Genomic DNA, 27,811 nt, shown 5'->3' on the forward strand with positions numbered 1-27,811 from the left:
ACCGGCTGAAAATGGCCCATCGAAAACCAAATGTTGCCTCTTCTTGAACTGTAATGATGAAAATATGTGTCAGCAACTGTCCCTGAACATTTCGCATGATTTACCTAAGATTTTATCCAGGCAGTCACCAATGTGCCATTTGAAGACTCTAAAATTGCTTTTTCGTGTGTATAAAAGTAAAATATATATTACAAAACATATTTTCTACAAGACCAACTTCCTCCACGTTTTAATTGTTTGACTATTCGCATGCAGAGATATTTGTGTTGAGTAGGAAAATATTGTAACTTTTCCGTGCAGTCACTTTTTCATCCATTGCTTTGCATGGGAAGATCCCGTACACTGATATTTGTATCCCGACCATAGGAAACTCGCCTCACGTGAGGCTGTGGAGGTGACGGGGCGGGTGCTTCCAGCGAAGCAGACGCTGCTAACCTTAGCTTGTCTGTTATTGTTTACGGTCGGACTCATGTTAAGTAGGTCATGGAAAACAAGGGAGCTCGGCCAGCAAGTCGCTCACTTGCCTTGTTTTAACGAGCTTGTCTAACATTACGTGGGTGCAGTGAGAACCATAGCTGTAGTCAAAGCGGGCAAAGATTCCCCCCTCGGTTCTGGTTTGGAACCCACAGGTAGGTCATGTAAGCGCTGTCGGTTTGCGGCACGCAGCAAACGGAAGCTAACTAGCTCGCTCTGGCTACCTCCGCGAGCTCCCCAGCTAGTGTCGCATACTAAGTTGTGTTGACCCACTTGACGAATGCGCGCACATCGAACACGCACCGTCAATCGTTTGCCTCGTTTGACGTTTCTCGATTTGTAATCGCTCGCTAACACGGTGGGTAGCGCTGGCGGCTGTTTTTTAGCTACGCTAGGTGGCTAGTGCCAGCGTTGCGAGGCATCAACACCGCACGGCGAACCGTTGCAGTTGACTCGATTTTTGGTGTCACTAACGCGGCAGCGATCGTCGTAGTTGGACCAGGTAATTAACCGAGTTGGGTTAAGTCGCGATAAAAGCTCCTTTCAAGATGCATTTTCTTTACTAACAGTAGCATTGGGAAAATAACATTAAAACTAAACGAAGACTGAGAGCAAATGGTGCAATATTCATAACAATGATGGAATATTCTTTCTGAAACGCACAAGTTTCCGAGCTTTGTCCTTTTGTCGTTATTTGTTCATTTGAGTGACTTAGCTCCAGAAGAGAGTGATCAAGGGATGAGGGTTTGACAGCATGTGGATTTCATGGTCTGTTTAGTTAACTGCATTAAAAAAATAATAATTTTAATAACAAAAGGGTCATGGCAAGGGACAGACCAGCTGCAAATAACTGTAAATCCTAATGTTTAGCTGCACAGTACTCTTCAAGTTGAACTGGTGAACTGGTGGTTCCACGGCACTTGTCCTTATCAAGTTATTAAAAATAAGACAAGCTCTAGCACATTAAACTTATTAAAAGTAGCCATTCACTGTAATCCTCACAGAGAAACATGAGATGGAAAGACTTGTCTTTTGTCTCTTGCAGCTGAACTGATGCTGTTCTTCTAACATCTGGACTTAACCTGAACTGACTCTCAGGTTCTTCCTCTGGTGTGGCTGTCATGTCAAGACGAAGTAGGAATAGTCGTGCGTGGAGATATGTTTGGGGTGGGATAAGGCGCGACGCCGATGCCCGGGCACTGGTGTTGGCCTCTGAAACTGAAGATTGGCGGTATGATCGCCTCGAGGTAAGCATATCTTGCCAGTGGACATTTGGGGTTTTGAGTTATATGATGCTGGGGGTTTGCACTGTAGGCGGGTGATGGGATGTGTCAGCACATTAATACCATGGCAAAATACACCCCAAAAGTTACATGCTTTTACATGCTTTGTATCAGAATTATCAGCTAAAGCAGAACATTAGAAGTTAGAGATGTGTAAATGTTGCAATGAAACCTCCAGTTTCCTTTGTAGTGGGCTGACATCTCAACCATTGCTGTGTAGTTACATAAGCAATGCTGCTGGCATCTGATTTTGCAATTTATATTTGCATTGCTTCTCCCTTTAGTACAGTGATTCCGACTCCGAGGCAGACTTCTCCACCGTGATGGTCCCACCGGTCCCCAGTGCAGTTCCTGTCACCGGAGAGTCGTACTGTGGCTGCGATTCGCAGGCTGAGACCAGCTACAACCCTCGCCTGCGGGGTTTTCACCAAGTCAAAGACTGCCACTGTGGAGAAGACGACCAAGGTACCAAACGTTTGCTGCGTTTCAAAGGCAAAAGGACCACTTAGGAAAAAAATATGAATTCTATTATTAAACACGCTTGACCTGTGCTATTTCAGAATTTGACTGGGTGTGGGATGCCAACAGTCGATCAACAGCAACATTATTGAGCTGTGACAATCGCAAAGTGAACTTTCACTCTGAATACAGCTGTGGCACAGCTGCAATCCGTGGCTCTAAGGAGCTGGCTGACGGGCAGCATTTCTGGGAAATTAAGATGACATCTCCAGTTTATGGAACAGACATGGTAAACCTCTGTTTATCATAGACCTTATGTGAAGCAGTTTTCCATTTGAAAAATAGATTCTGTGTGGAAGCTTGTGTTTGTGATCTAATAGTTCTTCTGTTCCTTTACAGATGGTTGGTATTGGCACTACTGATGTCAACCTTGACAAATACAGACACACATTTTGCAGCCTGTTGGGAAAAGATGGAGACAGCTGGGGTCTTTCTTACACTGGTAGGATTACCTGAGGGTCCCGTGATGTACGAGGAAATGCTCAAAATGGTTATTATTTGAGTTACTTATTATTAGTTGTCTTTCTTTTTCAGGCCTGTTGCATCATAAAGGGGACAAGATGAACTTCTCCTCCCGTTTTGGACAGGGGTCCATCATTGGAGTTCACCTTGACACGTGGCACGGCACACTCACTTTTTTTAAGAATCGAAAGTGCATAGGTTAGTTACACAATCTTAGTGACTCACATCACAGTGTTTAACTCTGATCTTTTAGTCTGATTTGGTTTCTCTTTGTTGATGCTTCACATTGTTTTGGTGCTGTTGAGTTCCTTTACTCTCACACATACGCGGACTTAATTGAAATGTGGGCCACTAGGGAAAAACGTAAGTGATGTAATTTACGGGATGGTCAAAATAAGCGGTTTCCTCAAGAACTGTTCAGTTACAATATGCTCCTTCCAGTATGTCTTTTACAGAAGATTCCCCATATATATGTCCAACAAATAGTGAACTTCCTAAACTCTCCACCGATCGCATCTCTGCTTGTGCTTACCTTTATTTATATTTAAGATATATATATATAAAGATGCTGACACTGACTGATAACGAGAAGCAGTATGCACAGGCGTACCGACGTGAAATGTTAAAAAAGTAACTGCAGCACATTTATCTGTCTAAAACCAAAATATGTCCAGAAAAACACATTTTTCTTCTGCCCTGGTGTCGTCTCTTGTATGTTGGCCATTTTTAGTTTGACTAACAGCACCAGAGCAAAACAATTGTTCAGCCCCACACAATTCCTTAAAAAAAAGATGTCAAAATTTACCTTTTTTTTTACTTAAGAGCATGTATATGTGTTAACATTTATTTAGAGTAGATCTCATTATTATTGTAAACTTCCTCCATCCAGGTGTTGCTGCCACAGAGCTACAAAATAAGAGGTTTTATCCGATGGCCTGCTCCACAGCAGCGAAGAGCAGCATGAAGGTGATCAGATCCTGCTCTGCACCCACCTCCCTGCTGTACCTCTGCTGCGCTCGCCTTCGCCAGCTCTTGCCAGAGTATATAGACACCCTGGACGCGTTGCCACTGCCTCCAGGCCTTCGTCATTTACTCCAGAACAAACTCGGTTGGGTGCTCAGTCTTAATAGTGGCACCACAGAGGAAACGCCAAATGGGCCTGAGCACCCCTCAAGTTTGCCTGCGCCAGGCCTAGCTGGATTGTCCTCCTCTGAGAGTGACTCTGAGGGTTGCACGTCCGACCCAGAAGCCTGCCAGAGGAAGAGATGTCGCTGGACATGACTGCACCGTTCAAATCGTACCTTTTTAAACAATGGCAGATTTCAACTGTCCTCTGGCATCTGATCTGGTGTTGCACAACTGCCTCGAGCTTTCCTCTACATGAGTGTTACACCGTCAAGAAAAATATAACCTGTATCTGCAGCAGGAGTAGTAGAAGCAGTATTCCTGTCTGTGTTTTTTTTTTTCCCACTATTCATTCAGATGTCTTCTTACTGTACAAACTAACTTAAAAAATAGGTGATTTGATGTTATTCTCTTAGCCAGCATTGTTAATTGCCATACGTTTGGGTGTTAGTGTACAGTAAACTATACAGTGTAACACTAAAGTGGAGTAGGGCCAGATTTTGGTGGTTATCGTGGTATATTTTCAGATTAAGAGACTGTATAGATATTTCTTGTGTTTTTATCCTGTATGCAAGTCATGTATATTGTTCTCAGTCAGATGGCTCTCACATTTACATCCGCGTAATCTATTACTTCTTTCACTGGCATTTGCAGGTGTCTGATGGGTTACCAAAGTGAGTAAAGGATGGAGATATTTCATGAAACAGACATCATCTCCGGACAATGCATACGCTTCTGATTACTCATCTAATTATTGTTTTTCTTCAGGAGAAAGAGAAACTATTTGTTGCGTTCACGTCAACATCCATCCGCCTTCAGCTTTTCTGTCCTGTTGAAATATTGTGCTACACGTCTGTAAAATGTAAGGATTTCCTCTTTTCTGAAAGATGTAAGCAATGTACACTGTTAATTAGGGTAGCTCTTTTAAACCTGGTCATGAGACTTACGCATATTTAAGTATTTTTCATCACTGTTGGTTTTTAGAACTTTTTAACAAGGTAGTTTATTTAATAGAATGTTAGATTATAAGCAGTTTAACACTTCGTACTTAAGTTTATGCAATGGTATTGTTTTGGTTTTCCAGAGGCCTTGTTCCGTACTTTTCCTTAATAATTCTTCTTAACTCACAAAAGTCAGACATTTTTGAAAAGCCTTTCAGTATCAAAGTTCAACCCCTGACGGAATGCTAACAATTCAATGACTACAAAGATTACACAACTAAAGGGAGACACAACGTGATGCAAAAAAGACCGAAAAGTGGTCAAGTTGATGCAAAATAAGCACAAGATAGAAAACCAGACCGCAAAGATGCACAAAATTAGTCACAGTATGGCGGTTAATCAAAGAGGGTGATCAGACATCAAAACAACTCTGCCCAGTGGCCTATTGGCAAAATAGTGTCTTTAGAGTTAAAAATTATATCAGAATAATAATAATAAAGTTTGGCCTCAGTCACCTGCTGTATCTCTGATTGTGTTCCATCCTCAAAGTATTAAGTTTAAGTACACAAAGATTTGAGGCACTATGCAAAACAAGCATTTTCTGTGATAAGGGTCTCTAAAGAATTGGGTGTACTGAGGTGTTGTTATGGAAACGCTCAAATAATAACAGTGGCGATCGTGTCAGAGGACCAAGCTCATCAGTGATGAGTAGTAACATGACAAACTTAATTCTTTGTGTCAAGATTTATCTGAACACTCCCTTCCCTGTAGATCCAGTAACCATTAGGTTAGTTGTTGTCCTTCCTGATGTATTTGTTTTCACGTTGATTCATCCAAGCACTTTTCTTACTGTTATACTGTAAATAAAACACTTCTGTTTCTTCTCTATCATGCCATATTAATACTGTATGTGAAGGCTTTTATCAGCATGAATTTCGGCTGAAAATAAAGTGAATGCGAAATATGCACAAATGACCAAACTCGATTATTAGTTAATTAATTTTATATTTTTTGTAAAAATGTGATAGTTGCTAGGGACCAATGTTTGTTTTGATTGCTAAAATTACTGGGAGTCAAGGTTTTTTAGCAGCTGCCAATGAGTCACTGCCTTTTAGGCAAATTCCTCAAGTGGTCACATTGGCTGTTTTGTGTATATGTTAGCTTATTACATTTTATATTACAATAACAGTTACTTGTTTTTACGTATCAATACACGTACGTCAATAATATCACAGCATCGATTAACCATCTGTGGAGCTGAAAATATTACATTTGTAAAACACTTAATAAAAGTGTATCACATAATTAAAATTTGAATCCACAAAAAAATAACAATTTTTAGACAAAAATCGAAAAATAACGCCAGATTGAACATTATATTTACCTTGCTACGCTTGTGCAACTAACTCTATAAATTGTAATTGGATTATTTACCTCTTATGTTATATACAATTGGACTATGTCACTAGCAATCCCATGCAAAAGCACGTAAAAACAAAAGTCTATTATTTGACTACTTTGCTTTATGAATTTATATCACAGATCAACATGTGTCGTTTTCTCACAGACTTGAAAAATTGTGAAACCGTGTATATTTGTCTGTTCGTGTGGAACTTTGTGCTGGAAGTTCACACGGAAGGTTTAGCGGTCGCACCAAGTGAGCGGAAGTCGTGTACCTTGCTTGTGGAGGTCAAGTTGAGTCGATTTTGCTCATTGGGATCGTTCAGGTATTTCAAATCTATATATTCGCAAAGTATAAACATTGTCGCTTATTTAGCAACTGATAATTAGAATAAATAAATCGGGGTTAGTGTGTTAGATGATTCTACACGTTTTACAATGGAACGCTAAGCTTTGCTAACGGCTATTTCGAGGTAGCCTTGTATCTCTTCACTAACAACCCACACACACAGCTTTAAACCCTGATTTCCTGCTTAGGCATTAGGCTAGTGGGCAGTTTTAAGTTAACGTGTAACTCAATACAAACTCCACTCTTTAAAGGCAAACGTTGGACTGTGTTTATCAGTGGCGTAGCTGCTGAACACACACAGCCATGGTGAAGAAAAAGCGGCTTCGTCTCATAGCCGAAATGGCTCGGAAGATCCGCGCGTACCGAGAGCTGAAGTCCCGGCCGCGGGAGTCTCAAAAGTACGCCCTGGACTATGAGACGATGAAGCGCCCTCACACGGGGAAGATGCTTCCCGTACTAGCCTGGCAGGATGTGCGCAGGGAGAGCCGCCTCTTCTCCCTTCTGGCAGGCATGAGGATGTTCGGGGTGGGCCGCCTCTTCACCCGCAAATCGTGGCTGGAGGACCACACTGAGCCCAGCTACTGGCAGATCACCAAGGTCAAAGTGGACTACACAGCTGAGGTGAGAGCAGGCTACATCCGTTTGCATTTTGGTCATGTATAAAATGTATTTAAACACATGTTTAATTTGTTTGTTTAGTCGGATACAATATGTCTGGAAATGAACTTTGTGTGTGTGTGATTTTTCTAGAACATGGATCATGGCAAGGCATGGGGGATCCTCACGTACAAAGGTAAGATTAGTGTCTGTCTGCGTAATCCAAAACTAGGAGTGTTTTTAAGTAAGCTCTTGAGTTTGTTAGGCCAGAATTGGAAGAAACACAAATCACATGTTCACATGTTGTGCTTGGCAGGAAAACAGGAGAGCGAGGTTAAGGAGATGGACAAGGTGATGTATCACGACTGGCGCCTTATTCCCAAACATATAGAGCATCAGTTCAAGGACTTTGAGCCAATCCCTGAGCCTCCTGTGACTTATGTCCCCTACCCTCCACTGCTTCGTGCCATGATACTGGCCCAGCTGAGGAAAGCAGGAGGCAGTGCAGTCATTAAGGAGCCCACCTTACCTTTAAAGAGGGATGTTCTGCTCAACAAAGACTATTTTCGCAGGCAGGAAGAAGAGGGAACATCGGTGTGATATTCCTTTGTGAGCATTTTGGACAATATCAGTGTTTACAGGAGTGAAATTCTTCTCTCCAATCACACTGGAAGTCCTCGTACCCTCACAGTCTTTACAAATCCTGGACATAAAGGACTCGTTATTTTCATTTAAAACAACTGTGTATTTATGCATCAGTTTAATGTTCTGTATATTAAATGTAATGTAAATTACGGCTGCTCTAAATGTTTTCATGCTTTTGTCTCTGCGTTATATACTATTTTATGATAGGATTAATACTTTATTAAGTCCAGTTCTTCACTTGCACAGGTACAGATGTACACATGTAGGAATTCCATCCCAAATTGCAAGTTCTCTCCATCACGTAAAAAACAACTGTCCTAAATTGGTAAGGAAATATCACAGATTAGATAACATGCAATAAAGCAGTGGTTAGGGCTTGAAGACGATAAAACATATTCACTGACAATATAAAGCTTTGATTTTCCAAACTAAGATGAAGGTAGGAATTAAAGTTTATTAAAGTTCATTTCAGTCAAATTTTTAACAGACAGGAGACAGTAACTTATAAAGATAAATGATACATCGACGTTCAAAACTTATTGACTGAAAAGGGGTGTGAGGGGCGTCATAGGTTCTACTGATTATAAGGTAACATAATGACGCTTAATTTTATTAGGCATAAATGATTTGCTGAACCTGTTTAGACTACTTATGTTTTAACACTACATCGCAACAATAACATCCTGCAACGGTATTTGTACCTTAAAGCATTTCAAGAAAAATGAAAACCAAAAACCCATGAGATTGGTGATAAAATGTCAAGAAAGCTTAAAAAATTCAGGACGCAATTAATGAGCCACAGAAAGAGCATGTGGTTATCGTGCATTATTTTGTCAAATACCCCTGATTTAATCCAGGTCATGCTGCTGTCTTCAGATGTAGAAATGTTTCATACAGTGTAAAGCGCCTGTGGACCACATAGTGTATCAAACAATTGTATCAGTGTATGAATCCACCGGGAACAAGAGAGCTCTTTTCTTTTCTGTCTGCAAGCATGGCTTCGACACAGCGGAGTTCATTTCAAACTCGGCATTTCACGATGAAAGTTGTCTTGAAGAGAAAAGATTAGTATGTGTTTTTAGAAATGCAGATCTCACCAGGCAGGTGAATCTTGGTACCTGCACACTGTAAGAAGTGCCAGTAGGCAACAAAGGTCCTGGTGCATCAAAAAGTAAAAATGTTTAAGACGTGGTACTGCATACCCATGGGCAGCAGTCCAATCTGACAACTGGAAACACTCCAAAGCGGCTTACAAAGAGTCATTTGGTATTTAGTGTCTTGCAAAACATTTTTACACGTGGCTTGGTCAATGATGTTAAAATATATTTTATTTTTTTAATAAAAAAAAAGTTACATACTGCTTTAAGGAAATGGCTTGAGTAATTTTGCCGCCACAGACAATCATTTAATTAATTAGTTTTTATTTTAACGTCGTTGTTTTTGTTTGGGCAGAAATGATCTTCCGTAGATGAGCCTTTCGGGAAAACCACGTGACCGCCCTTCGGCTGCGTTCCTTAGCAACGCGCGGCTACGTTTTCCCCACCGCCCTTTTTCCAGCGTGCTCCGTCCGCCGGCAGCAATGATTTGCCTGATTCTCTCGCTGTTTGCTAACATCTTTAAGTCAGGTTGGTCCCTTTTTTTCGCAGGTCTGTTAATAACCGTCATTCACCATAATTTTTGTTTTTTTTTACACAGGATAACATGCTCACGGTATTTCCCCCCGTGTGTGAGCAGGAGATGCTGCTTCGCCGGACAGACGCCTCGTTAGCTGCTACAGAGGGAGATAACTGGTCATACAATAGGAGCATGAAGCCTTAACTCTAAAATAACGTTAAGTTAGTTTTCCTACTAATGTCGTGCTCTACAGAATGTGTGTAACGGCCCGGGGTGGATGCGTGACTGATAATACTCACAGGCATCAAACTCCTGCCTCTTCCACTAACGTATTAGCGTAAACTTGCTCACGGAACTGGCGGTGGGTTTTTTGTCAATGTTAATTAGCCGGGCCGTTGGAAAAACCCATAAAGTCGTGTTGAAAGATTTGCCGTTCTTCAGATTATATATTAAGACGCTCCAGAGACTATTCTATATCCATCTGGATAAAAATGCATATCTTCCGCTTCTCAATTAAAACAAATCTGTTTCCCCAATTTCCTATGCGGCTAATCGAACTTGTCGCCATCTTTGTTTTGATCCACAAACACAGTCGCTACTTTTGAAATTTGAGTAACAGTTCTCATTTTATCTTTCATCGGGCCTAATATTTTATTATCCAGATGGTTGGAAAGGTGTTTGGGGTTTAAAAAAAAGACATTTACAAGCACTGCAAATGTTTTTAAACGACCGTATGATTAAATAATATTTTACTGTAACTGATTGTACTTTAGGGATATGATGTCTGCAGGCACACGAGGCGCGCAAGGTGGAGCTCGGGCACTATTAAAAGCGTGTTATGTTAGTTTATGTATCTATACTGCAGAAACATAATATAACCAGTTACTGTCAGTTCAGTCCACGTTTCCTTCTCACTGTAAAATAGGTTGATTCATCGTCCTATTAATAGCTCATGTGTTAGTGTGCAGCCATTGGCGGCTCTGGGACTCATCATGCTGTCACGCTGCCGCAGGAGGAGCTCTGCAATGGGGCCAAAAAAAAGGTCACAGCAGGTCCAACCTAAACTTGAAGATCTGGTGGTTAAACATGCACGGATTGAAGAATATGGTGAGAGACACCACAAGCAAAAGCTCCTTAGATCTGGCCACCTGGGTCTGTGAGGCTTTTTGCACGGGCCCTTTCACTTTTAGACTAGTGCACACTTGAACGTGACCTCTGTGAATTCAACGGTGGCTTGTGAAAGTAATGTGCTAAACATGTGTGTGGTTTTTGTATAGTTAAAACCAGTGTGTGCTCTGCTGCACGTGTGTGTATCTACAGGGCGGAGAGGCCGTCGGCAAATAAAATAAAACGTGAATCTTAGTGTCTTTCAACATGGATTTCGATACGTATAAGTGCAAATGCAAACAAAGCTGTTAGCTTAGTGTCTGGGTTGTCAGACATGCAGATTCGATTTGTGTTGGTGTCAGTCCAGTCCTGCAGTTTCTTAACCGCTGTCTCCACATAGACCGACTTTAGTGGCTGTCTCCACAGTCTGTACGGAAGTGCATGCAAGTGCCTTTAAGCTGCGTATGGCGAATGGGAAAAACCCTTTAAACACCTTTTCCCCTTTGTGTTGGTCGCTTGTAGGGTGGACTGGGGTGAATGAGTGCACCTTCATTGCTGTGAAACCAGATGGGGTGCAGCGGAAACTGGTCGGAGAAATTGTGCGTCGCTTTGAGAGGAGAGGGTTCAAGCTTGTGGGCCTTAAACTCATGCGGGTATGTGCAGTGCAGGTCTTTTATGTCCCTCCTTAAATGATTTCATGTCTTCATTACTCCAGGCTGTTCGAATTAGCATTGTATCTGAATATGTGTCAGTCCTCTGTGTGTGTTTGTTAACCAGGTGTCTGAGGATCTGCTCAGAGAACATTACTGGGACCTGAGGTCTAAGCCGTTCTTCAGTGGACTATTAACCTACATGAGCTCTGGACCAATTGTTGCAATGGTGAGATTCTCCAACATAGTATGGGTTTGTCCAGAGGTATAATGTTGGGCACAAAAGTATTCTGAGAATTAGATTTCTCTGGGCATCAAAGTGTCAGAACATAAAGTGGACATACTGAAAGTATTTTATTAAACGTACTTGGTTACTTTTCATCTGTGGTAGTCGTCAGATCTTACTAAGGTGTAACAGTGTTTGCTCACATTGTTGTACATGGTTCATTCATGTGCCCGTGTTTGTTCAGGTGTGGCAGGGTTTGGATGTGGTCAAGACTGCACGGAAGATGATGGGTGAGACGAACCCTGCAGACTCGCTGCCTGGAACCATCAGAGGAGATTTCTGTGTGGAGGTGGGCAGGTAAGATCACCTGATGGTTTTGTCCTCTTCTGAATGGAAAATGTGAATGAAATGTATATTTTTGACCATGAATAGACTCAGTGAAGAAAAACAAAACACACATTTTAAACATTTTAAAGCTTTGCAGCAAAATGATACAGTAATTATTGTAAATAGCTTTGGAAATGTCATTTTAAAGCCACAATAACAGTTTGCTAAATCCATCAATCTCAGTGCAGTTGCTGTGTTTATCTGTGACTGTTTGTTTCGGCTTTGTGTTGAAGGAATGTGATCCACGGCAGCGACTCTGTGGAGAGCGCCCAGAAGGAAATCTCTCTGTGGTTTGGTCACGACGAGCTTCAGTGTTGGGGTCCCAGCAGCAGCCGCTGGGTCTACAACTGACTGTGAACCTGTGCTGTCTGTTCACCGTCCAGTGTTTTTGTGAGGGAGTCATTACAAATCAAATCGCATCGCAACTCAGAGCAATTGTTAGTTTGACTTTATTAGCTCGTAATCGTAGGAGAGGAGGTGTCATTGCTGCCTTGCTGGATCTCTCACTGCTTTTTGTATCTGAGCTCCACTTCTGAGACGGCTTTGCGAAGCAAAAGTGCACTAAGTGAGCAACGACTTGGACTTTTGTTACATTTTTCGATGTAGTTTTTGTTTCAGAACACTAGCATGTTTACAGCATTTAGGCAAGAAGATTGATCTGAAGCATTAAAGTTACATTCAAGTTAAAAATGAGAGGTTGGGGAATGGCCGTGTTTGAGCCTAACCTGAAGATTAATTTTTATCAAAAAGGTACAGGAAACGTAAAGCTGATGTAAATGTACAGGTTAGGCCTTGTACAAAGTATTTGACATTACAAAAACATGAAATAGCAGCTAAAATATTTAACAGCCTAATTTTTTTTTGTCTGTCCATTTATGGCTTTTCACAGCCATGATTTCCAGTTTCCTGTTCTTTTCCAGATGCCAAGTCATCAGGGTGTAAAAACACATATCACTTGAAACCACTTGAATGTAATTATAAGTAGATTTAGAAAGATGCCTAATACTTTTATCTTGTCATGCTCATTTTCTACCTAAAGAGAAAGCGCATTATTTTACAGGTCGTGCATTTTCCCACGTTTTCTTAAAAATTAACAGCTATTTAGTTTTTAATCACCTGGATATTTCTTTAGTACAAAACACAAGGGAAATTAAGAGCATTGGTCACTTGTTGATACCAAGTTTCAGCTTGTTTTTAAGATTAAAAACTAAATGTAGCAAGTATGTGGAAAAACTGTTAACATGTAGGTTTTCAGAACGGGTTTTCTGATTTGTATTTTTGCTTTCATTGCTGTTTTATTTCAGCAAAAATTATGTTGTTTTTTTTTTCCTCCTTGGGTTCGAAGGTACCATTTTGCTTATAAACTCTGGATGTCTTTCATGGAAAATTTCCCAATAATAAAACACACGCTAATTTTAAGAAAAGTATGAGGAACGATTGCAGGATCTTTAATGGGAAATAAAGCATCACAACTGGAGTCAATAAAAAGCGCTAACATTAAAAAAAACAAACGCTTCCATGTTGTAGTCGGCTTGGTCACAATAATGTTTTTATAAAGTACCACATGGATTCTGTCAAAAAGAAATGTCAAAAACATTTATTAAAACATTTCACTGTTAATTGAGACACAACACACCTTTTTTTTTTTCAGCACACAAATATGTTTAATATTTAATCCACACAGAGATCAATGCATGAATTTTCATACTGAACAAAGACCATGGGCTTGTGTTTCTGGAGATTTACAATAATCCCTGTACATGTAATGACAACACACCACCCTTGGGCTGCTCCACACTGAACCAACCAATCAACAGCCAGGCCGGACTGAACCATGGACACGTTAAACTTGACCCCACTGGTGGTCCCATAACCCAGTTCACACAACACTGGCATGTAGACCTCATTGAACTAAATCCTCTGACCTTTGATTTACACCAGGCCGCTGCAGACGCACCACAGGTTTTGTTATTTTCGGGGTCAGTAAATTGAAATGAGGTCATTTCAAAATGGAGGTTAAATAGGATGCAAAGTTTTTTTTCTAAAAAAAAACAAAAACCCAGACTTAAATTTATTTGATAAGGAGTAATTTACATTTTTCCAATTTTAACATTTTTCTTCACTTTAACATTTTAGACCATCACTTCTGTCTTAAAGCTGAAACATTTCTGTATGTTGTTAAACACCTGCAAACCCTGGCTCCCAAAATCTCAAAATCGGACGTCTCGCTCTTAAAAAAGGGCGATTTCACTCATTTTTAACATGTTTCCTGTTGGGCGAGTACACTTCAACCTCGCTAGAACATGTCATTGGGGTCAACAAAGCGCCAATAACATTATTCCAGAGAGCAGATTATGGAATAAGTTACCAAATTTACAGTATTTAAAAAAAACAGACTATTTACTAAACTCCACTAAACTTCACTTTTTCCTGTATAATGCTTCAAGTTTTGTCTTAGTGGTGGAACCAATGTTGAACCAAGCTGGAGGTTAAGCAGAGCATCCCTCCACAAAGGCCAATGAAATTCATCGATTTAAAAAAAAAAAAAAAACTGTTTCAGAAGCACTTGCAGCCTTTTCGAAGAAAAGATTGTGTTCTACAAAAAGTTGTGTTACGTTGAACTGCCTTATAGTGAGGTTGAAGTCTATATGGGTTCATACCTCCTCTGTATTAAAATATCTGTCAGCTTCTAACTGAAATGGTTTTTCTTCACATCCTGTCATCTAGTTGCACACAAACAACTTTGTTGACCTGCTCCTCCAGATGATGTCATTTCTTTCCTTGAAGCAGAGATCTTATGTGTTCATATATGTCCAATGCAATTACTGTCCTTTAAAAGTAATATTTTTTTTACTTTTATTACTTTTCCATCACTCTTCCGAAAGCCCCATAAATCAAGATTTGGTATTTTATAAACATATTATGCTCAACTTACCACAACACTGTCCACATATCATCTCCAAATCACACACTTTTCGTGACTGCTCCAAAACGTCATGTCATCCACGTTGATGCTGTCGCATTCATGACCCAAATCCTCATGTCCTACTTACAAAACATCCTCCACCACATACTCTGTTTTTACTGAAAACCCCATCTCTGACATTTGCTGCTTTGCCCCCTGTTGCATGGACGTGGTAGCAGTTCTCTCTTGGTGTCTAACATCTGACATGTCGGTGTTTAATAGGCTATTGGACTAAAAAACAGGTTAGATCCTTGCGGAGATTCAGTTTGTGCAGAATAAATTACTGTCTGATAATAAGACACGTTAAAAATAAGTCACAACATTGTTTTCTGAATGTAGGGAGTAACTGGCAAAAGTAACTTTACCCAAGAAATAAATATTACTTCAAAACATGTTACCTCCTAACACTTCTCCCCCGTAGGAAACAAAATGAAAATTAGTGAAATCGTCCTTTTATAACCCAGGACAATCAGATTTCACGTGCCACCAGTGGTTATGGAAAAATCAACTAGTTTCTGGTGAAAATTCAAGTCAGTGGTGTCATTTATTGTTTTTGGTACAGTTGTTGCATGTTGGGCTTTGCTTTAAGACGAGGTGAAGGTTCCAGAGGGGTGACAAACTAAAAAGGAGGCGGGGGAGGCGTAACTCTGGGGCAGATGCAGGACAATCAAGGTAAATATGGGAGGAGATACAGTCTGCTTATACGGTGGATATAAGGTGGATATAAGATCGATACAGAGGAGGGAGGTAGTTATGAGGCTGGGTTACAAATCTCATGAAGAGAGTTACAATGCCCTGGGTGGGACAAACAGGATGGCAGGCAAATTACTAGACCAGAGGAGGTACTTACAAGGCATTAAAGTTACAAGGTGAAGGGCCGGGGGGTTGGGGTGGAGGGGGTCAAATAGTTACAAGGGACCATACACAGCTTGGAGGGTTGTTTTAGAGCCAAAGGGAATCTTTTACATGACCAGGGGGGTAATTACAAGGTTGGGGTGGCTGGAAGCTTTTAGGGGAAAGTGGGGCATTAAAGCAGATCCAGATGTCACTCAGGTACGTAAGACACCTGCCAGACGATGATGTGGCTCCGCTCAGCTTTGCACAAAGCAGGTTTCATCTGCGAAGCCCCGCCATTCTCCCCTTCCTCTGTCTCATCATCCTCTCCATCCCCTGGGGGCAGATACAGACATTACAAAAATGGAAGATTTGTTTCTGTGCGCAGGATTTAGTGGCATTTACTTATGTGGTTGCAGAAAGCTGCCGTCTCAATTCATCCACAGCCACGAGAGGGTCAAGTGCTTTTAATGTGAAGGAGCAACAACAAGAAATCTTGTGACTGTTTTACCGCAATTCCCAGAGACTGTGTCCCCTGAGTCAGCAGCCAGGTGTGTAAAGCTAGAACGTCACATCATTAACACATAACACACATGAAAAAATAATTTCATTTGATCCTAGTTCATTTGTGTTAATAGACCCTGATAACTCATAGACACTGCACCTTCAATATTTTAACATCCAGCTATTGCATAATTCTTATGCATGTATCTGTTAAAAGAATTGGGCTAGTTTAAGCCATGAAGACCTAAAAACTCTCATACTGCATAAATCAACATCAGTTCTATTAAATTCGATGATTGTATTTTGAAATTGTACTGATTTCCAGTGTAGTGTTTTGGCTGCGAACCAAACGGCCTTTTAAAAGAAAGTGTTGTAGCCCACCTATACGGAAGTCGATGTAGCCCTCTCCTCCACTCAGCACCAACACATTCTGAACACTGTGGGCCTCTGTCTCTGCGGGCGCTGTGGAGCCCTGTCCCTCTGATGGACTGTCTAGCACGCTGCCATTAAGAGTAGCCAGAACGTTTCCTGTCACACACAAGAGGAAAAACAGCTTAGAGACAAGGGAATGTAAGTATTTACATTTTGAGTAACAACGATCTGTTCTTTCACTAAACCTACTGTTCCTTTTATGTGGGACAAAGTCTCTACAGTTACTGTCTTAATTGTGTGAATTGTGTCTCACGGACTTACATGAGACAATTTTCAGGACATTTGTCTTTCTGTACATAGTCAGAAGGCTTAAATTGAGCACACAGACGGATGCTCTTTATTCCTACCAGGTACAGAGACGAAAAACTTGACGGCATCACGGTGGCCATGGAAACAGAGCTGGGCCTGTGCCATGGAGCAGTAGGGGATGAAGCTGCCGCTGCTCTTTTCGGAGCAGTCGTCACTGTACACGTGGATCACTCCGCCGGCCGATGTCGGAGACACCTTATTGGCTGAGAGAGGGGGAGTCCAGGGGTTAGAGAGTAACCAACGAGGAGCGTTTACATCAGACGCGCCGCCAAAGCAAGCGTGATAGCACAACACAGGCAAAAACAAACAGGGAAAAAAAACAAAATAACCACAAAATCCAGTTTTGACCGTAGAGCAACGGAAAATGTTTTTGAAATCTTTCTGCAATGAATCGGGTACAAACAAACGTCTCTTTTTCGCCACGATGATAAACAGCATGCCGAGCAACCAAAAACAGCAAGCAACTGCTCTGACACCGAGTAAGAAAAACAGTCACTACACACAGACACTTCTTCAGCTGAACGTTCACAGATAAGACAGAACTAGTCGAGCGCTAATTGAAAACATTATGTCACTGCAGACTTGACCTCAGGGGTCAGGTGCACTCCCACTTACCCCTCAAACCTAGGAGCTGTCCCCGGTGAAGGACCACGGCTACAGGAGGAGGAGGAAGAGGAGAAGTGCAGGATGAGAGCAGAGGAGAAAGAGGACAGTAACAGTAATAGTAATAGTTATGACCGAGACGGGGGAGACGACTGAGGGGAAGGAATGAAAACGGAGGGGGAGTGAAGAAGAGGGAACAAGCTACAGAAGAACAGAAAGTCACAGCACTGCAGCACGAGATGAAAATCCTTCAGGAAAAATGACCCGTTATTGTGTTGATGTATTTATTTCTATATAAAAGACAAAGTAGGTTTGAAGAGATTCGCGAGGCAGCTGTTAATTGTCTTGTGCTTGGATTAACTGAATATTAGCTCCATTAAAATCGGAATGTTGGTCAGTCAATTTATTTATTTTTTAACCAAGTCTAATAAAATGACGAGGTTTCCAGATGTACTACTGAACACAGTAACTTATTCTACAATGTCTGTTATGGACTTCTTATGATAATCACACTGCTGATTATTCCAAAAACATTTTTGCAAAAGAACAACGTTTACACAGTTTGAAGTTAAACTCACTCTCTGTCAGGGGGATGGAGATGATCACGCCGTTTCCAGTTCCCACCCAGAGGCGATTTCCACCGATCAGTAGAGCTGTGATCCGCACAAAGGAGAAGCCCAGCTTGCCGGTACCTGTGGGGTGTTTACAGCTTTTGTCACACACGCGTACTTTTAAAAAAGTCTGGATACATGATCCATCATTCATTCAGGATCCCGACACGTACAAAAGAGCTCTCAATTACCGAGCAAATACTAAACCGACTAAATACTACTGCGGCTGCATTTTGAAAGATTACTTCATCGCTGATTCACGATAATTCAGGATTATTTATCATTGCAACCAGATAAGCTCCAGGCTCTAGCTGCTGTATTTACATGACAATTTAGAAATCTGCTTTTTGGAAAAAAGATGCCTAAGTGGTAAACACATTTGGTGAAGTGCACCTTGCGACCTGACAGAAACAAAGCAGGCAGTAAACATCAGATTGTGCCGTGCACGTAGGCAACTTCCCTTTAAGAGGAAGAGGGAATTCTCTTTAATCTGCTGATGACGTTTCCACGTCTCTTTAAATCGAAGCAAACGCACGTGACCTTACCCAGCATCTTGCTGACGTATGGCTCAATGTCCACGTCCTGGAGGTGCTGGTGTGTGTGAGCATGGTAGAGACGCAGGGTCGAGTCTAGCCGGATCGACACCCACACGCCGTCGCCGATCCACGCCAGCTGCCGCACCTGGCTCTCTCTGCGGGGGTGGGCGTCGAAGGACTTCTGCACAGAAAGGAAAAAGTACCCAGGGCTCGATTAAATCAACATGTTATCACAACTACATCGAGTTGAGTCACTGAAAGTTTGCCGTCTGAAGGTTTGGACTTGTTTGCGACTCACCTCAATCTGCATGCTCTTGGGCTGAATGACATGGATCTTGTTCTTGTATCCGCACCAAACCTTATCGTGGACCACGGCCATGCAGCGGATCGAGTGGTGAGGCCGACCGAGGTCCATTAGGTGGTAGTTGGACAAATCCCACTGGCCGTCTGTAGAGAAACACACATGAACACGGAAATCTAAGCATTAACATCTACACAAAACACAAATACTAGGCCATCAAAACAGGAATAATTAATAATTAATTAATGGTCCAAGTCAAATAACAACAAGAACTAGATATTTGGTGTATACGTGCTAAGTATTAAAAACGCCACATACCCTCTGATCTGTGGAAAATAGCCAGGGTCCCGTCAGCGAGTGCAACCAGCACACGACCTTTCACATGCCTGCAATTAGAGGGAAAACCCACTGTTGGAGTCAAAGAATATTAATAAACCAACAGTTACGCAGAATTTAACTTACACCAGACTGAGCACAGAGTCTTTGAGTTTGATGGAGTGAAGACACTTCTTCCAGTTCCCCACCGCAGAGTGGACGTAGAGCCTTGGTGGAGAAACGGAACCAAGTTAATCCAGTCTGCACGTACAGATTCTGAACTTATATTCATACAGTATGTTTGTCTGTGATGGAAGATACAGGGACTATTTTTAGGTCATTTCTTACCAGAACAAAGGTGTAAAAAAATGAGGCTTAATTTATAGTGTTACTTTAATGTGTTTACCCAGAATAAAGAAATGTCTCATCTTCATCTTTTCCTTTGGGCTGCTCCCTTTCAGGGGGTCACCACAGCGAATCATGTGCCTCCATCTAACTCTGTCCTCTGCATCCTCTTCTCTCACACCAACTAACTTCATGTCCTCCCTCATTACATCCATAAATCTCTTTGTTCTTCCTCTAGACCTCCTGCCTGGCAGCTCCAACCTCAGCATCCTTCTACCGATATATTCACAGTTTCTCCTCTAAACATGTGCAAACCACCTCAATCTGTCCTATCTGACTTTATCTCCAACACATCTAACATGAGCTGTCCCTCTGATGTCCTCATTCCTGATCCTGTCCATCCTCGTCACTCCGAAAGAGAACCTCAACATCTTGAGCTCTGCTACCTCCAGCTCTGCCTCCTGTCATAAAGACATGTCTAATGATGTGTTTATAAAGAAAGTCAGTGATTTTAGAGACGAACCAGCCGTTCTGGGCTCCCAGCCACATGGTCGGGGCAACGCTAGTGTAGTTTTTGGCGTCTTCACTTCCATCCTCTGAGTCCGTTGGTTGACTCGTGCCCTCTTTGGACTGACCTGAGCTCCTGAGAAAATGGACAGAGATGCTGATTTTCAGAGTGGAAAAACCTGGACATCTTTAGCCAGTTTGTTAAAGGGCGACTTCACCAATTTTCAACTTGCTCTCTATGGCCTTAGTTTAGGGTTTAAATGTACATCGGTGCTTTTAAACTTCCCTCTGACTTCCGTGAATTTAAATATTTCTCTACTGATGCCTGAGAAATTATATTTTTTTCATCATTTTCATCAAATGATGTCATCTGAGGGAGCTCTGGAAATGCAGGTTAACCATGATTACACATTCCATAATGTAAGCAACAAGATAAAATTATCTAAACTGAATGTTCCTCCAAGTGATGTCCTCTGGAGACATTTTCCAGCTAGAAGTAGAGGGATATGTGGCATTAATGTATAACCAAACTAGGTATTAAGATTATGCAATTGCAGATGATTAAAAATAATCCTATACAGAATTGCATCTACTCATGGCAGCATCTGTGAGGCTAGAACCTGATTTAGCTTATTTATCTGTAGCATAGAGCTCAGTGACTCACACTAAGAACCAAAGGCCGAGGATGTCCATGTCAAATGAGTGTGGCCTTTAAATTCAGCCAGTCAAGATTAAAACTCCAGCCAGAAGCCTGGTCTTTGTCTTGGACTCAAAACTAGATTTCAGATGTCAGAAATTAAATGTTGGACCAGATGTTGAATGTACAGCAGGCACTAGACACAAATGACCACAAAGATTCCAAAATTACAAATAAGAGACCTGTTACCAACATAAGTCAAAAAATGACCATAAACATACAGAAAGACCATGTGGATATCAACAACCGAAAACTAAGTGTGACATCCTCATTTGTCTTCATCTCTCCTCATGTCTCTTTTATGCTGGGGATCCTTTGTCTTTCTGTGCCCAGGGACCCATTCATGTCTTACCTGTCAGAGGCATCTGACGGGCGACACTGGGGATCTGTAAAGACGTGCTCAGTAAACGGTCCTGGAGGTCCAGATCCTACTTCTGTGTGACTGGCTGTGGACTCGGGAACCTCGGTGGCCTCCGTGGCTTCCTCAGCTGACTGTGCAGGGTGGATCTTTGCATTCATAGGGGGAGCTGTGGGGGCTAAAGCACGACAACGGTGAAAGAAGCCGCCTTACATGCATCTGGTTTACGGCAATGCAGGAGCGTTCAAGGCTGCGCCCACCTTGTCCTTTGTCCATAATGGGTGTGTCAGTGCGCGAGGAGCAGTTACTGCGGGCAACGCTGCAGTTGGTGGCACAGCCGACCAGCGTGATGCCAGCCAGCATGCCCTCGACACCGCTGGGGTCGTCGCCTCCCCCTGCTCCTGCGTCACCTGGGTCCAACACGATCTCTCCTGCTGGATAGTCGCTCTCACTGGCAGCTGGAGACAAAGAGACCAAAGCTTGAGACACTCCGCAAACAGAAGTGCAAAAGGTGCAGGCTTCGGGGCTTTGTCGAGTACTCGCCGTCTCACCTGGCACACTGGAGATGCACAGCACGTGGGCGTTGCAGACGTTGAACTGGTCGACCAGCGAGCCCGGCTGGTTGGCGTCGATGATGACCACCTTGCTGGCGGAGTGGGTGCTGGTGAGGATCCACACTCGACTGCTCATGGTGTCTGTTTCCTGGAGCTCCTTCGACTGGGGCAGGGAGAGAGGAGATGGTAACCGCAAATACAAAAATGGGATTAAGTGGTAAAAACGCTGTGACTCGGTGATCGGTGGTCTACCTTCCTCTTCTCTGGGGAATTGTGGCTGCTCTTCTTGTCGGCTCCGTCCTCCTCAGCATGTAGGGGGTCGCTGCTGCCTGATGCTGCTTTGGCTGCAACTGACTCCAGGCTACTGGCCCTCCATCCTGTCAGGTCCACTCCTGCTGCACACCACAACTGCAAACACAAGTGTGCCCAACAGCTTCCATCACTATTGCATTTACTCTTTTTTCAGGAATTTAGATAATCTCTCTTCTTTATCCAGTTTAGTGCCACCACCTGGGTTCTGGCACCTGTTCTACTCTCAGGTTCGCCACAGCTGATCATAGTCTGCATGTTGCGGATCATTATGTGCAACCCTCCCCAATATCAATATCGGAAATCATTACGTCAGGGAGCTTTACAGTCTCTGTCCTTAGACCCTTGTATCACATAAGAAAACAAAAACTCTTTTTCCAGGAAAAGCATAACTTTAAAACCATGGATGGATTGCTGCATGGTCCTACAGGGCCCAGGCTCAGGGGCGTCTCAACTTACTGTTTATATTACTTGTGTCCAAAGACAAAATGACCAGAAAGAGACGAACAGCAACTACACAAATATTCAAAAGTACTCAAACATGACAACCACCTAGAAAAGGAGTTACAAAATGACACAAAACAGAGACAAAACTTCAAAACGAATGTACAATGACCACAGACAGACTAAAAACGACCTGTCTGTGTCCAGGTGCGTCCATTTTCTCATAATCCATCCATGGCAGAAGCTTTTCGCGCTCCAGAATTACTGGAGACAAACACCGTCTCACCTTCCTGTTGGGGTCCTTCTCTACCAGAGGACGACAGTAGACCGGGACGGGAACGTTCTTCATCCGGTTTTCCTCCTTTTCATTGGTGGTCTAAAAAACAGAGGGGACAGTTGACGAGAAGTCGAGTCAGTTAATGTTGTGCTGGCTGGTTCCTCTCACAACATCTGCAGTGCCACTGGAAGAAGAGCAGTCAGTGTTTATCTGCTGTATTCATGTACAGCAGATACACAGCGGACAGTAAAGGAAAACTCCACTGATGTTACCGATCTGAGATGCTGCATCGTATGTCTTCGTGACATTATAATGCTTCACCTTTTTCAAACTCTTGACTTTTTTTCACATCCTGTACAGGAAATATTCTGACGTAGTGTTTTGTGAAAAATACCCCAAACATAGAAATGCTAAAAAAGATGATCCAGATGATCTACTGCAAACCTGTAGGATACTTTTCTAAACGTGAGCTGGCACTTAGTTGCTAATTATTTGGATTTTCCAGTGACAAATTAACAGTTATACAAAGCGTCTACCTGGTTTCTCATCAAGAAAAATTGCTAATCTTTCTAGGAATTTCACATAAATATCATTATTACGTTATTGTTTGTTAAGTATTTCTCCCCTTGCCTTCGAAATAAGAATGTCTAAATGTTGTCTTGAGAAGCTCAAATATAATAAACAGGTGCTTAACAACTGCAGCATTTTTTAGCTACCTAATACGCCCTTCGTAAAAAATTCCTAGAAATGAAATACCAGCTGAGTAATAGAAAATGATCAGTAATCTTTCGGGGAATATTATCCAGAAAATAAAGGCACTTTGTGTCTGGTTGTAATGTTTCTAACTTTACAGCACGCTGGGCTGTGCAGTATTTTAGAGTGGGTTTTTCCTTTGAGAAACAACTCTAGAGCCGTGACGACATCATTGTGTGTAAGTAGGGCAGGTTGAGACAGACAGAGGTTAGAGGTTAAAAGGTTGAAACAACATGAGCGGAGGGAGAGAAAAGTCCACTCCACAGAGACAGGGGTTTAATCACAGTTTGAGTTGTATGAAACACAGGGATACTGACTTATATCATGCCTCAAAACAACTTCCCTTGATTTCCATGCATTTCATAGATCATACACTTTTCTATTTACTGATTTTTTATTTTTTTTCATTGAAACTTTCACACGGAGATGTTAACGTCTCAGTTTGTACCAAAAAAAAAAACAAAAAAAACCCAAACAAAAACAAAACAAAAAAGCGTTTTTCTGTTGGTATTAATCATATGAGCTTTAAGAGGAAGGTTAAAGGGGAGGGGGGTGGGGGCGGGGGGGGGTGGGGGCGGGGGGGGGGGTGGGGGGGGAGCCGTCAAGGCGCATGCTGGCACTCTGTCGGTCTCACTTGCCTGTTGTCTCTTCAGCGGGCTGTTCTGAGCGTTGTCCGTCTGACCACCAGTCTGTGGGAGACCAGAGTTAGAGCCACCTGCCTGACAACACACTCTGCCCTCTGGCTAGTCTGCGGGACTATGTTTCATCTGCACTTAGATGCTTGGAACTACGACTCAGAGCTTTTGTCACCAGTGTGGGTTTAAAAAAAAAATGTAGTGATACTTTCCACATACTGTACCCGACAAACCCATGAGGAACCAAAACCAACAACTATCAAGTCAATTAGAAGCTGGAAGACACCATTTCAGAAAAAGGGTGGAGTGGAGGAAGACAAAGTCAACTAGTGTCTTCCAGCTTCTGACTGGTCAGAGCATCTAAAGCCTCACTGAGCCCCATCAAGCTCCCGTTTTAACAAAAAAACTATTAAAAACACAAACATAAATGCCCACTGTTGTTCTAAGTGACTGGATCCTGCTATAAATACTAATACAACACATTTATATTAATCCGCTTTGGAAAGAAGCCCTCAAAAAAATCCCCTGTTTACTCCTTTTTTGTTCAAACTTACAGTGCTCGCAAGTCTTCAAATTAATAGCAAACACAATATGACATGTTTTTAAAGATTTCACTATGAACGGCTGGACCGGGCTGACAGCAGTGGAGGGAGGTCAGAGACATCGTGAAAGACAAGTTTACTCATGGTTTGCGTTTGGTCTTTTCATGGGATTTGTAGATGAATCCAGAACAGTAGCATGTTTATCCTGTAATGTTATACCAGTGATGCATTTGCTACTGTTCATGCATGTTTTTTTCAAGTTCAAATACACTTAGTTATTATTATTGTTGAGGCTTAAGCTCCCAAAGTCCCCGCTTTGCAACTGGCAGCCAGTCAGCCAAACTGTGGAGGTTATTCTCTGTTATTTGTGTGCATTTGTCGTGTGGAGCATGTGGAGACCTGGAGGCGTCTCCGACCTGTGTGTGGATGTGTCTACCTGTTTAAAGCGAGGCGGCACGCTCCAGCCACAGGCCTGCATGATGCCGTCGTCGCGCCGCATGTGCTCACGGACCTGCCGGTACTGTTCACGCCGCTGCTCTCGGCGGGCCAACAGTGCCGAGTCACTGAGGAGAGACGCAACACCGTTATTGGCCAATCTGGAAGCGGCGGGACGGGAAGAGAGCGGAAGACAAGAGAGAGAGAGAGAAAAAGCGAAGCGTTAGCAGCTTGGCCAGCCAGCAGCGAGAGACAGACAGAAGAAGAGATGGAGAGACGAGGAAGATGAGAGAAGCAGCAGCTCTGGGGTTAGTGGCTTAGTGTTTTAACAAAGCTTGAACCTAGTTCAAAGCTAAAGCGAGGTCTTTAAACCAGGCATGGATTACTGAACGGGCCAACGGACACAGGCCCGGGGGCCCCGAGAGGTCGAGGGCGCCAACGTTACGGCTCATAGACCACAGAAAAATTTAAAAGTACTCACAAATTTGACAAACTATGACAAAAATAAAAGACAAAATGACCAAAAGAAGAAGAAAAACGGACACAAAATGAGCAGAAAGTAAGGGTAGAGGGCCTCTCCGCTGCCTGCACCCAGGACCCATTGTCTAATAATCGGTCTTGGCTTCAAATTGAGGCTCATAGACGGATTCTTTATCATGTAGCATTTGTAGGCTGTAAAAAAAAAGGAACATGAAATAAATATAGTGTGTGCTCAGCTTGACTCATGCATGCCGACGTGTTCCCTCCTGTTGCCTAAACATTCAACTGTGCAATGGTTTTCAGGTTTTAGTCGTAATTTTGCTTTTTTTTTTTTTTTTTTTAAATATATAGTGTGAAGTTTAAACAAACAGCTTTTGCTCTGCTGATACAAGCGAGTAAGCAGTGCGGGAGTGTGTAGCACAGGGAGCAGGAGCTCGAGTGGGAAGTTTTAGTGAAGGTGCGTCGCTGCTCGCTGCTCACTCTTCAGGGAAGAACTCCAGCGTGCGGTTGGAGGTGGAGATCTGACACATGGTGTGACTGCGTCGCTGAGAGAAACCGGCCGGAGACGGGGACTTGTAGTGGATGTTGACACTGCAGTAAGGCCTCTTGATGGGCGGAGGGCTGGAGGACGAGCTGAAGAGACGTGCAAAGCTGGTGGATGAAGAGAGACACGGTTTGGTTTCAGGGCATCGTTAGTTTCAGATGTTTCTAATCGTTTAAGTTTCACGAAAACAGAATCTCACAACTGCCAGATGGTGGATTTCTTTTTCTCTTGGATTGGAGGACTCTCCCGTGATGCCCTGAGAATTAAAAGAAAAAGAGAGGAATGGTTCAGTACAATGTCAGAATTTGTCAACAAAAGTCCAACAGCAGACAAATTCACATTTTTATCGAAATGACATTAAAGGTAAATTGGATGTGATTCCAAAAATCAAAAAAACAGCTTCTTTCTTGTTGTCTACCTGATCATTTCGGTCCACCGTACGGCCTCCTGCAGCTCCATCAGCCTCTCTTTGTACTGGTTCCTCTCCATCAGCACGCGGGCCATCTCCACCCGGGTGAACCGTCGCCGCTGGGTCATCGTCATGTCGCCGTCCTGCATGGGAGACGAGAACTGCCAACAGAAGAGCAAAGAGACGTGACTACGACGAAACGCAGTGAGATTCCAGGTTATGATTCCTGTTTTGTAATGTTCGGATATTACTTGCTTGTAAGAAGCTACAAGTTTAGAATATTTTTGGAAACCTGGGGTTAAGCACCGTCACCTCGAGAAGTTAAAGTGGAAACACTGGTAGACGAGCAGGTGGGAGTCAGACTTTAATGTGTAGTGCAGCTGTAAAGATACAGTTTATGACCTTGTTTTGTGGAGTTTGTTATTTTGAGCAGTGCACACTGGAATTTAATACCTTTTGATAAAAGGATGCAAAGTTCTGTAACTGAAGCTGTAAATGAAAACAGTGCAGAGACGAAAATGAGAAGTTCACCCGCACAGCAGGGATCCACCTTAATCCACCGAAAAGCTCTTTTTTCTTGTTATTTACTTGCATATAAAAGATATATGTGAACATATTTAATCCTGGAAGTTTCGGTGACTTCTGGCAAACGATAAATGAGGCGCTTTACACTGCTTCTCATTAACCCATTCACTCTCCTGCATGAATCCAACCCTGGGACTTTTGTAGACTGCTCCACCTCCTGAGCCCTATGAGCTCTAATGTTTACGTCCTGTCTTGTTTGCCTGAATTACTTCCCCAGGTGAGATGATTTGGTTTGTTGCTTGTTCTTCGCTTTTGGTCATTTGTGTTATGTTTGTTATTTATTAGAAAACCTAATATATATTTGAATTACAAAAAAAAAAAAAAAAAAAAAAAAAGACCCAAGCCCTGTTTCACTCACATCATCCCCTCCTTCATCCTTGGAGTCCCGCGATGCCCCGAGAGCCTCTGCTCTTAACCTGCAACACAAAGGCACAAAAAATGAGTTTGTTTCTACTCAGCTCGGTATCAACTGTGTCTCTTTGCAGATCGCAGGTGAACTTTCTTATTTTATCCTTTGAAAATACAGCCGTGGGTCTGGAACCGGGTCCAGGTGAGTTTGACCCTTTTCAGCTTCATGGGAAGAGAATCTCGGACCACGTTAGCTTTAACGGAGGTCAAAGGCACAAACAAGCTGCTGCAGTAAGTCAAGTGTTTTTCTCTGAAACACATCTGAACATCGGGTAAAGCAGAAACATTAAAAATGTGCAGCGCTGTAAAATAGAGAGAAACCGAGGAAAAACAAAACAG

The 27,811-nt window shown here is 42.5% G+C and overlaps 4 protein-coding genes across 32 annotated transcripts in view; 3 read left to right on the plus strand and 1 right to left on the minus strand.

Annotated features, from left to right (window-relative positions):
• Positions 1 to 376: 376 nt before the first annotated feature.
• Positions 377 to 5,784, plus strand: spsb3a (splA/ryanodine receptor domain and SOCS box containing 3a). 2 transcript variants are annotated; one of them, XM_067477891.1, is made up of 7 exons: positions 377 to 976; positions 1,520 to 1,721; positions 2,042 to 2,222; positions 2,318 to 2,505; positions 2,616 to 2,718; positions 2,811 to 2,936; positions 3,628 to 5,784. In XM_067477891.1, the coding sequence occupies exons 2-7, from the start codon at positions 1,596 to 1,598 to the stop codon at positions 4,017 to 4,019; spliced, it is 1,116 nt and encodes a 371-aa protein (XP_067333992.1). In that variant the 5' UTR covers positions 377 to 976; positions 1,520 to 1,595; the 3' UTR covers positions 4,020 to 5,784. The 2 variants fall into 2 exon arrangements, with proteins under 2 accessions (XP_067333992.1, XP_067333991.1); XM_067477890.1 differs by having other exon boundaries at positions 377 to 629.
• Positions 5,785 to 6,420: 636 nt separating this feature from the next.
• Positions 6,421 to 7,945, plus strand: mrps34 (mitochondrial ribosomal protein S34). The gene is made up of 4 exons (XM_067476209.1): positions 6,421 to 6,531; positions 6,806 to 7,175; positions 7,305 to 7,347; positions 7,468 to 7,945. The coding sequence occupies exons 2-4, from the start codon at positions 6,858 to 6,860 to the stop codon at positions 7,749 to 7,751; spliced, it is 645 nt and encodes a 214-aa protein (XP_067332310.1). The 5' UTR covers positions 6,421 to 6,531; positions 6,806 to 6,857; the 3' UTR covers positions 7,752 to 7,945.
• A 1,330-nt stretch (positions 7,946 to 9,275) lies between these two features.
• nme3 (NME/NM23 nucleoside diphosphate kinase 3) lies at positions 9,276 to 13,073 on the plus strand. Of its 3 annotated transcripts, none has more exons than XM_067476210.1 (5): positions 9,276 to 9,421; positions 11,040 to 11,170; positions 11,295 to 11,396; positions 11,638 to 11,750; positions 12,014 to 13,073. In XM_067476210.1, exons 1-5 carry the CDS (start codon positions 9,376 to 9,378, stop codon positions 12,129 to 12,131), a joined length of 510 nt encoding a protein of 169 aa, XP_067332311.1. In that variant the 5' UTR covers positions 9,276 to 9,375; the 3' UTR covers positions 12,132 to 13,073. The 3 variants fall into 3 exon arrangements, with proteins under 3 accessions (XP_067332311.1, XP_067332313.1, XP_067332312.1); XM_067476212.1 differs by lacking the exon at positions 9,276 to 9,421 and adding an exon at positions 9,494 to 9,631; XM_067476211.1 differs by lacking the exon at positions 9,276 to 9,421 and adding an exon at positions 9,657 to 10,517.
• Positions 13,074 to 13,417: 344 nt separating this feature from the next.
• mapk8ip3 (mitogen-activated protein kinase 8 interacting protein 3) overlaps positions 13,418 to 27,811 on the minus strand; it is a 32,714-nt gene continuing 18,320 nt past the window's right edge. For 5 of the 26 annotated variants that reach the window (XM_067476181.1, XM_067476179.1, XM_067476170.1 and 2 more), the window contains 21 exons: positions 27,423 to 27,480; positions 26,489 to 26,640; positions 26,270 to 26,326; positions 26,007 to 26,177; positions 25,048 to 25,207; positions 24,073 to 24,123; positions 22,598 to 22,780; positions 21,904 to 22,059; positions 21,649 to 21,814; positions 21,358 to 21,555; positions 21,092 to 21,275; positions 20,059 to 20,178; positions 19,338 to 19,418; positions 19,194 to 19,261; positions 18,873 to 19,021; positions 18,584 to 18,755; positions 18,006 to 18,119; positions 17,440 to 17,478; positions 16,863 to 17,027; positions 16,465 to 16,611; positions 13,418 to 15,915 (listed from right to left, as the gene is read on the minus strand). In XM_067476181.1, the coding sequence (XP_067332282.1) occupies positions 15,791 to 15,915; positions 16,465 to 16,611; positions 16,863 to 17,027; positions 17,440 to 17,478; positions 18,006 to 18,119; positions 18,584 to 18,755; positions 18,873 to 19,021; positions 19,194 to 19,261; positions 19,338 to 19,418; positions 20,059 to 20,178; positions 21,092 to 21,275; positions 21,358 to 21,555; positions 21,649 to 21,814; positions 21,904 to 22,059; positions 22,598 to 22,780; positions 24,073 to 24,123; positions 25,048 to 25,207; positions 26,007 to 26,177; positions 26,270 to 26,326; positions 26,489 to 26,640; positions 27,423 to 27,480 (2,716 nt within the window). In that variant the 3' untranslated portion in view covers positions 13,418 to 15,790. The remainder of the gene's footprint in view (positions 15,916 to 16,464; positions 16,612 to 16,862; positions 17,028 to 17,439; positions 17,479 to 18,005; positions 18,120 to 18,583; positions 18,756 to 18,872; positions 19,022 to 19,193; positions 19,262 to 19,337; positions 19,419 to 20,058; positions 20,179 to 21,091; positions 21,276 to 21,357; positions 21,556 to 21,648; positions 21,815 to 21,903; positions 22,060 to 22,597; positions 22,781 to 24,072; positions 24,124 to 25,047; positions 25,208 to 26,006; positions 26,178 to 26,269; positions 26,327 to 26,488; positions 26,641 to 27,422; positions 27,481 to 27,811) is intronic. The other 21 variants (XM_067476184.1, XM_067476185.1, XM_067476178.1 and 18 more) reach the window with 12 other exon arrangements.

This window comes from Channa argus, chromosome 15 (assembly GCF_033026475.1).
Source record: "Channa argus isolate prfri chromosome 15, Channa argus male v1.0, whole genome shotgun sequence".
Taxonomy (NCBI): Eukaryota; Metazoa; Chordata; class Actinopteri; order Anabantiformes; family Channidae; genus Channa; species Channa argus.

Bases quoted from the DNA above. Each gene is read 5' to 3' on its own strand.
- spsb3a (XM_067477891.1), top strand. From the start codon at position 1,596: ATGTCAAGACGAAGTAGGAATAGTCGTGCGTGGAGATATGTTTGGGGT. The intron at 1,722-2,041 runs GTAAGCATATCT...TTCTCCCTTTAG, and splicing joins GGCGGTATGATCGCCTCGAG to TACAGTGATTCCGACTCCGA. The intron at 2,719-2,810 runs GTAGGATTACCT...TTTCTTTTTCAG, and splicing joins CTGGGGTCTTTCTTACACTG to GCCTGTTGCATCATAAAGGG.
- mrps34 (XM_067476209.1), top strand. From the start codon at position 6,858: ATGGTGAAGAAAAAGCGGCTTCGTCTCATAGCCGAAATGGCTCGGAAG. The intron at 7,176-7,304 runs GTGAGAGCAGGC...TGATTTTTCTAG, and splicing joins AAGTGGACTACACAGCTGAG to AACATGGATCATGGCAAGGC. The intron at 7,348-7,467 runs GTAAGATTAGTG...TGTGCTTGGCAG, and splicing joins GGGGATCCTCACGTACAAAG to GAAAACAGGAGAGCGAGGTT.
- nme3 (XM_067476211.1), top strand. From the start codon at position 10,403: ATGCTGTCACGCTGCCGCAGGAGGAGCTCTGCAATGGGGCCAAAAAAA. The intron at 10,518-11,039 runs GTGAGAGACACC...GGTCGCTTGTAG, and splicing joins TGCACGGATTGAAGAATATG to GGTGGACTGGGGTGAATGAG. The intron at 11,171-11,294 runs GTATGTGCAGTG...TTTGTTAACCAG, and splicing joins TGGGCCTTAAACTCATGCGG to GTGTCTGAGGATCTGCTCAG.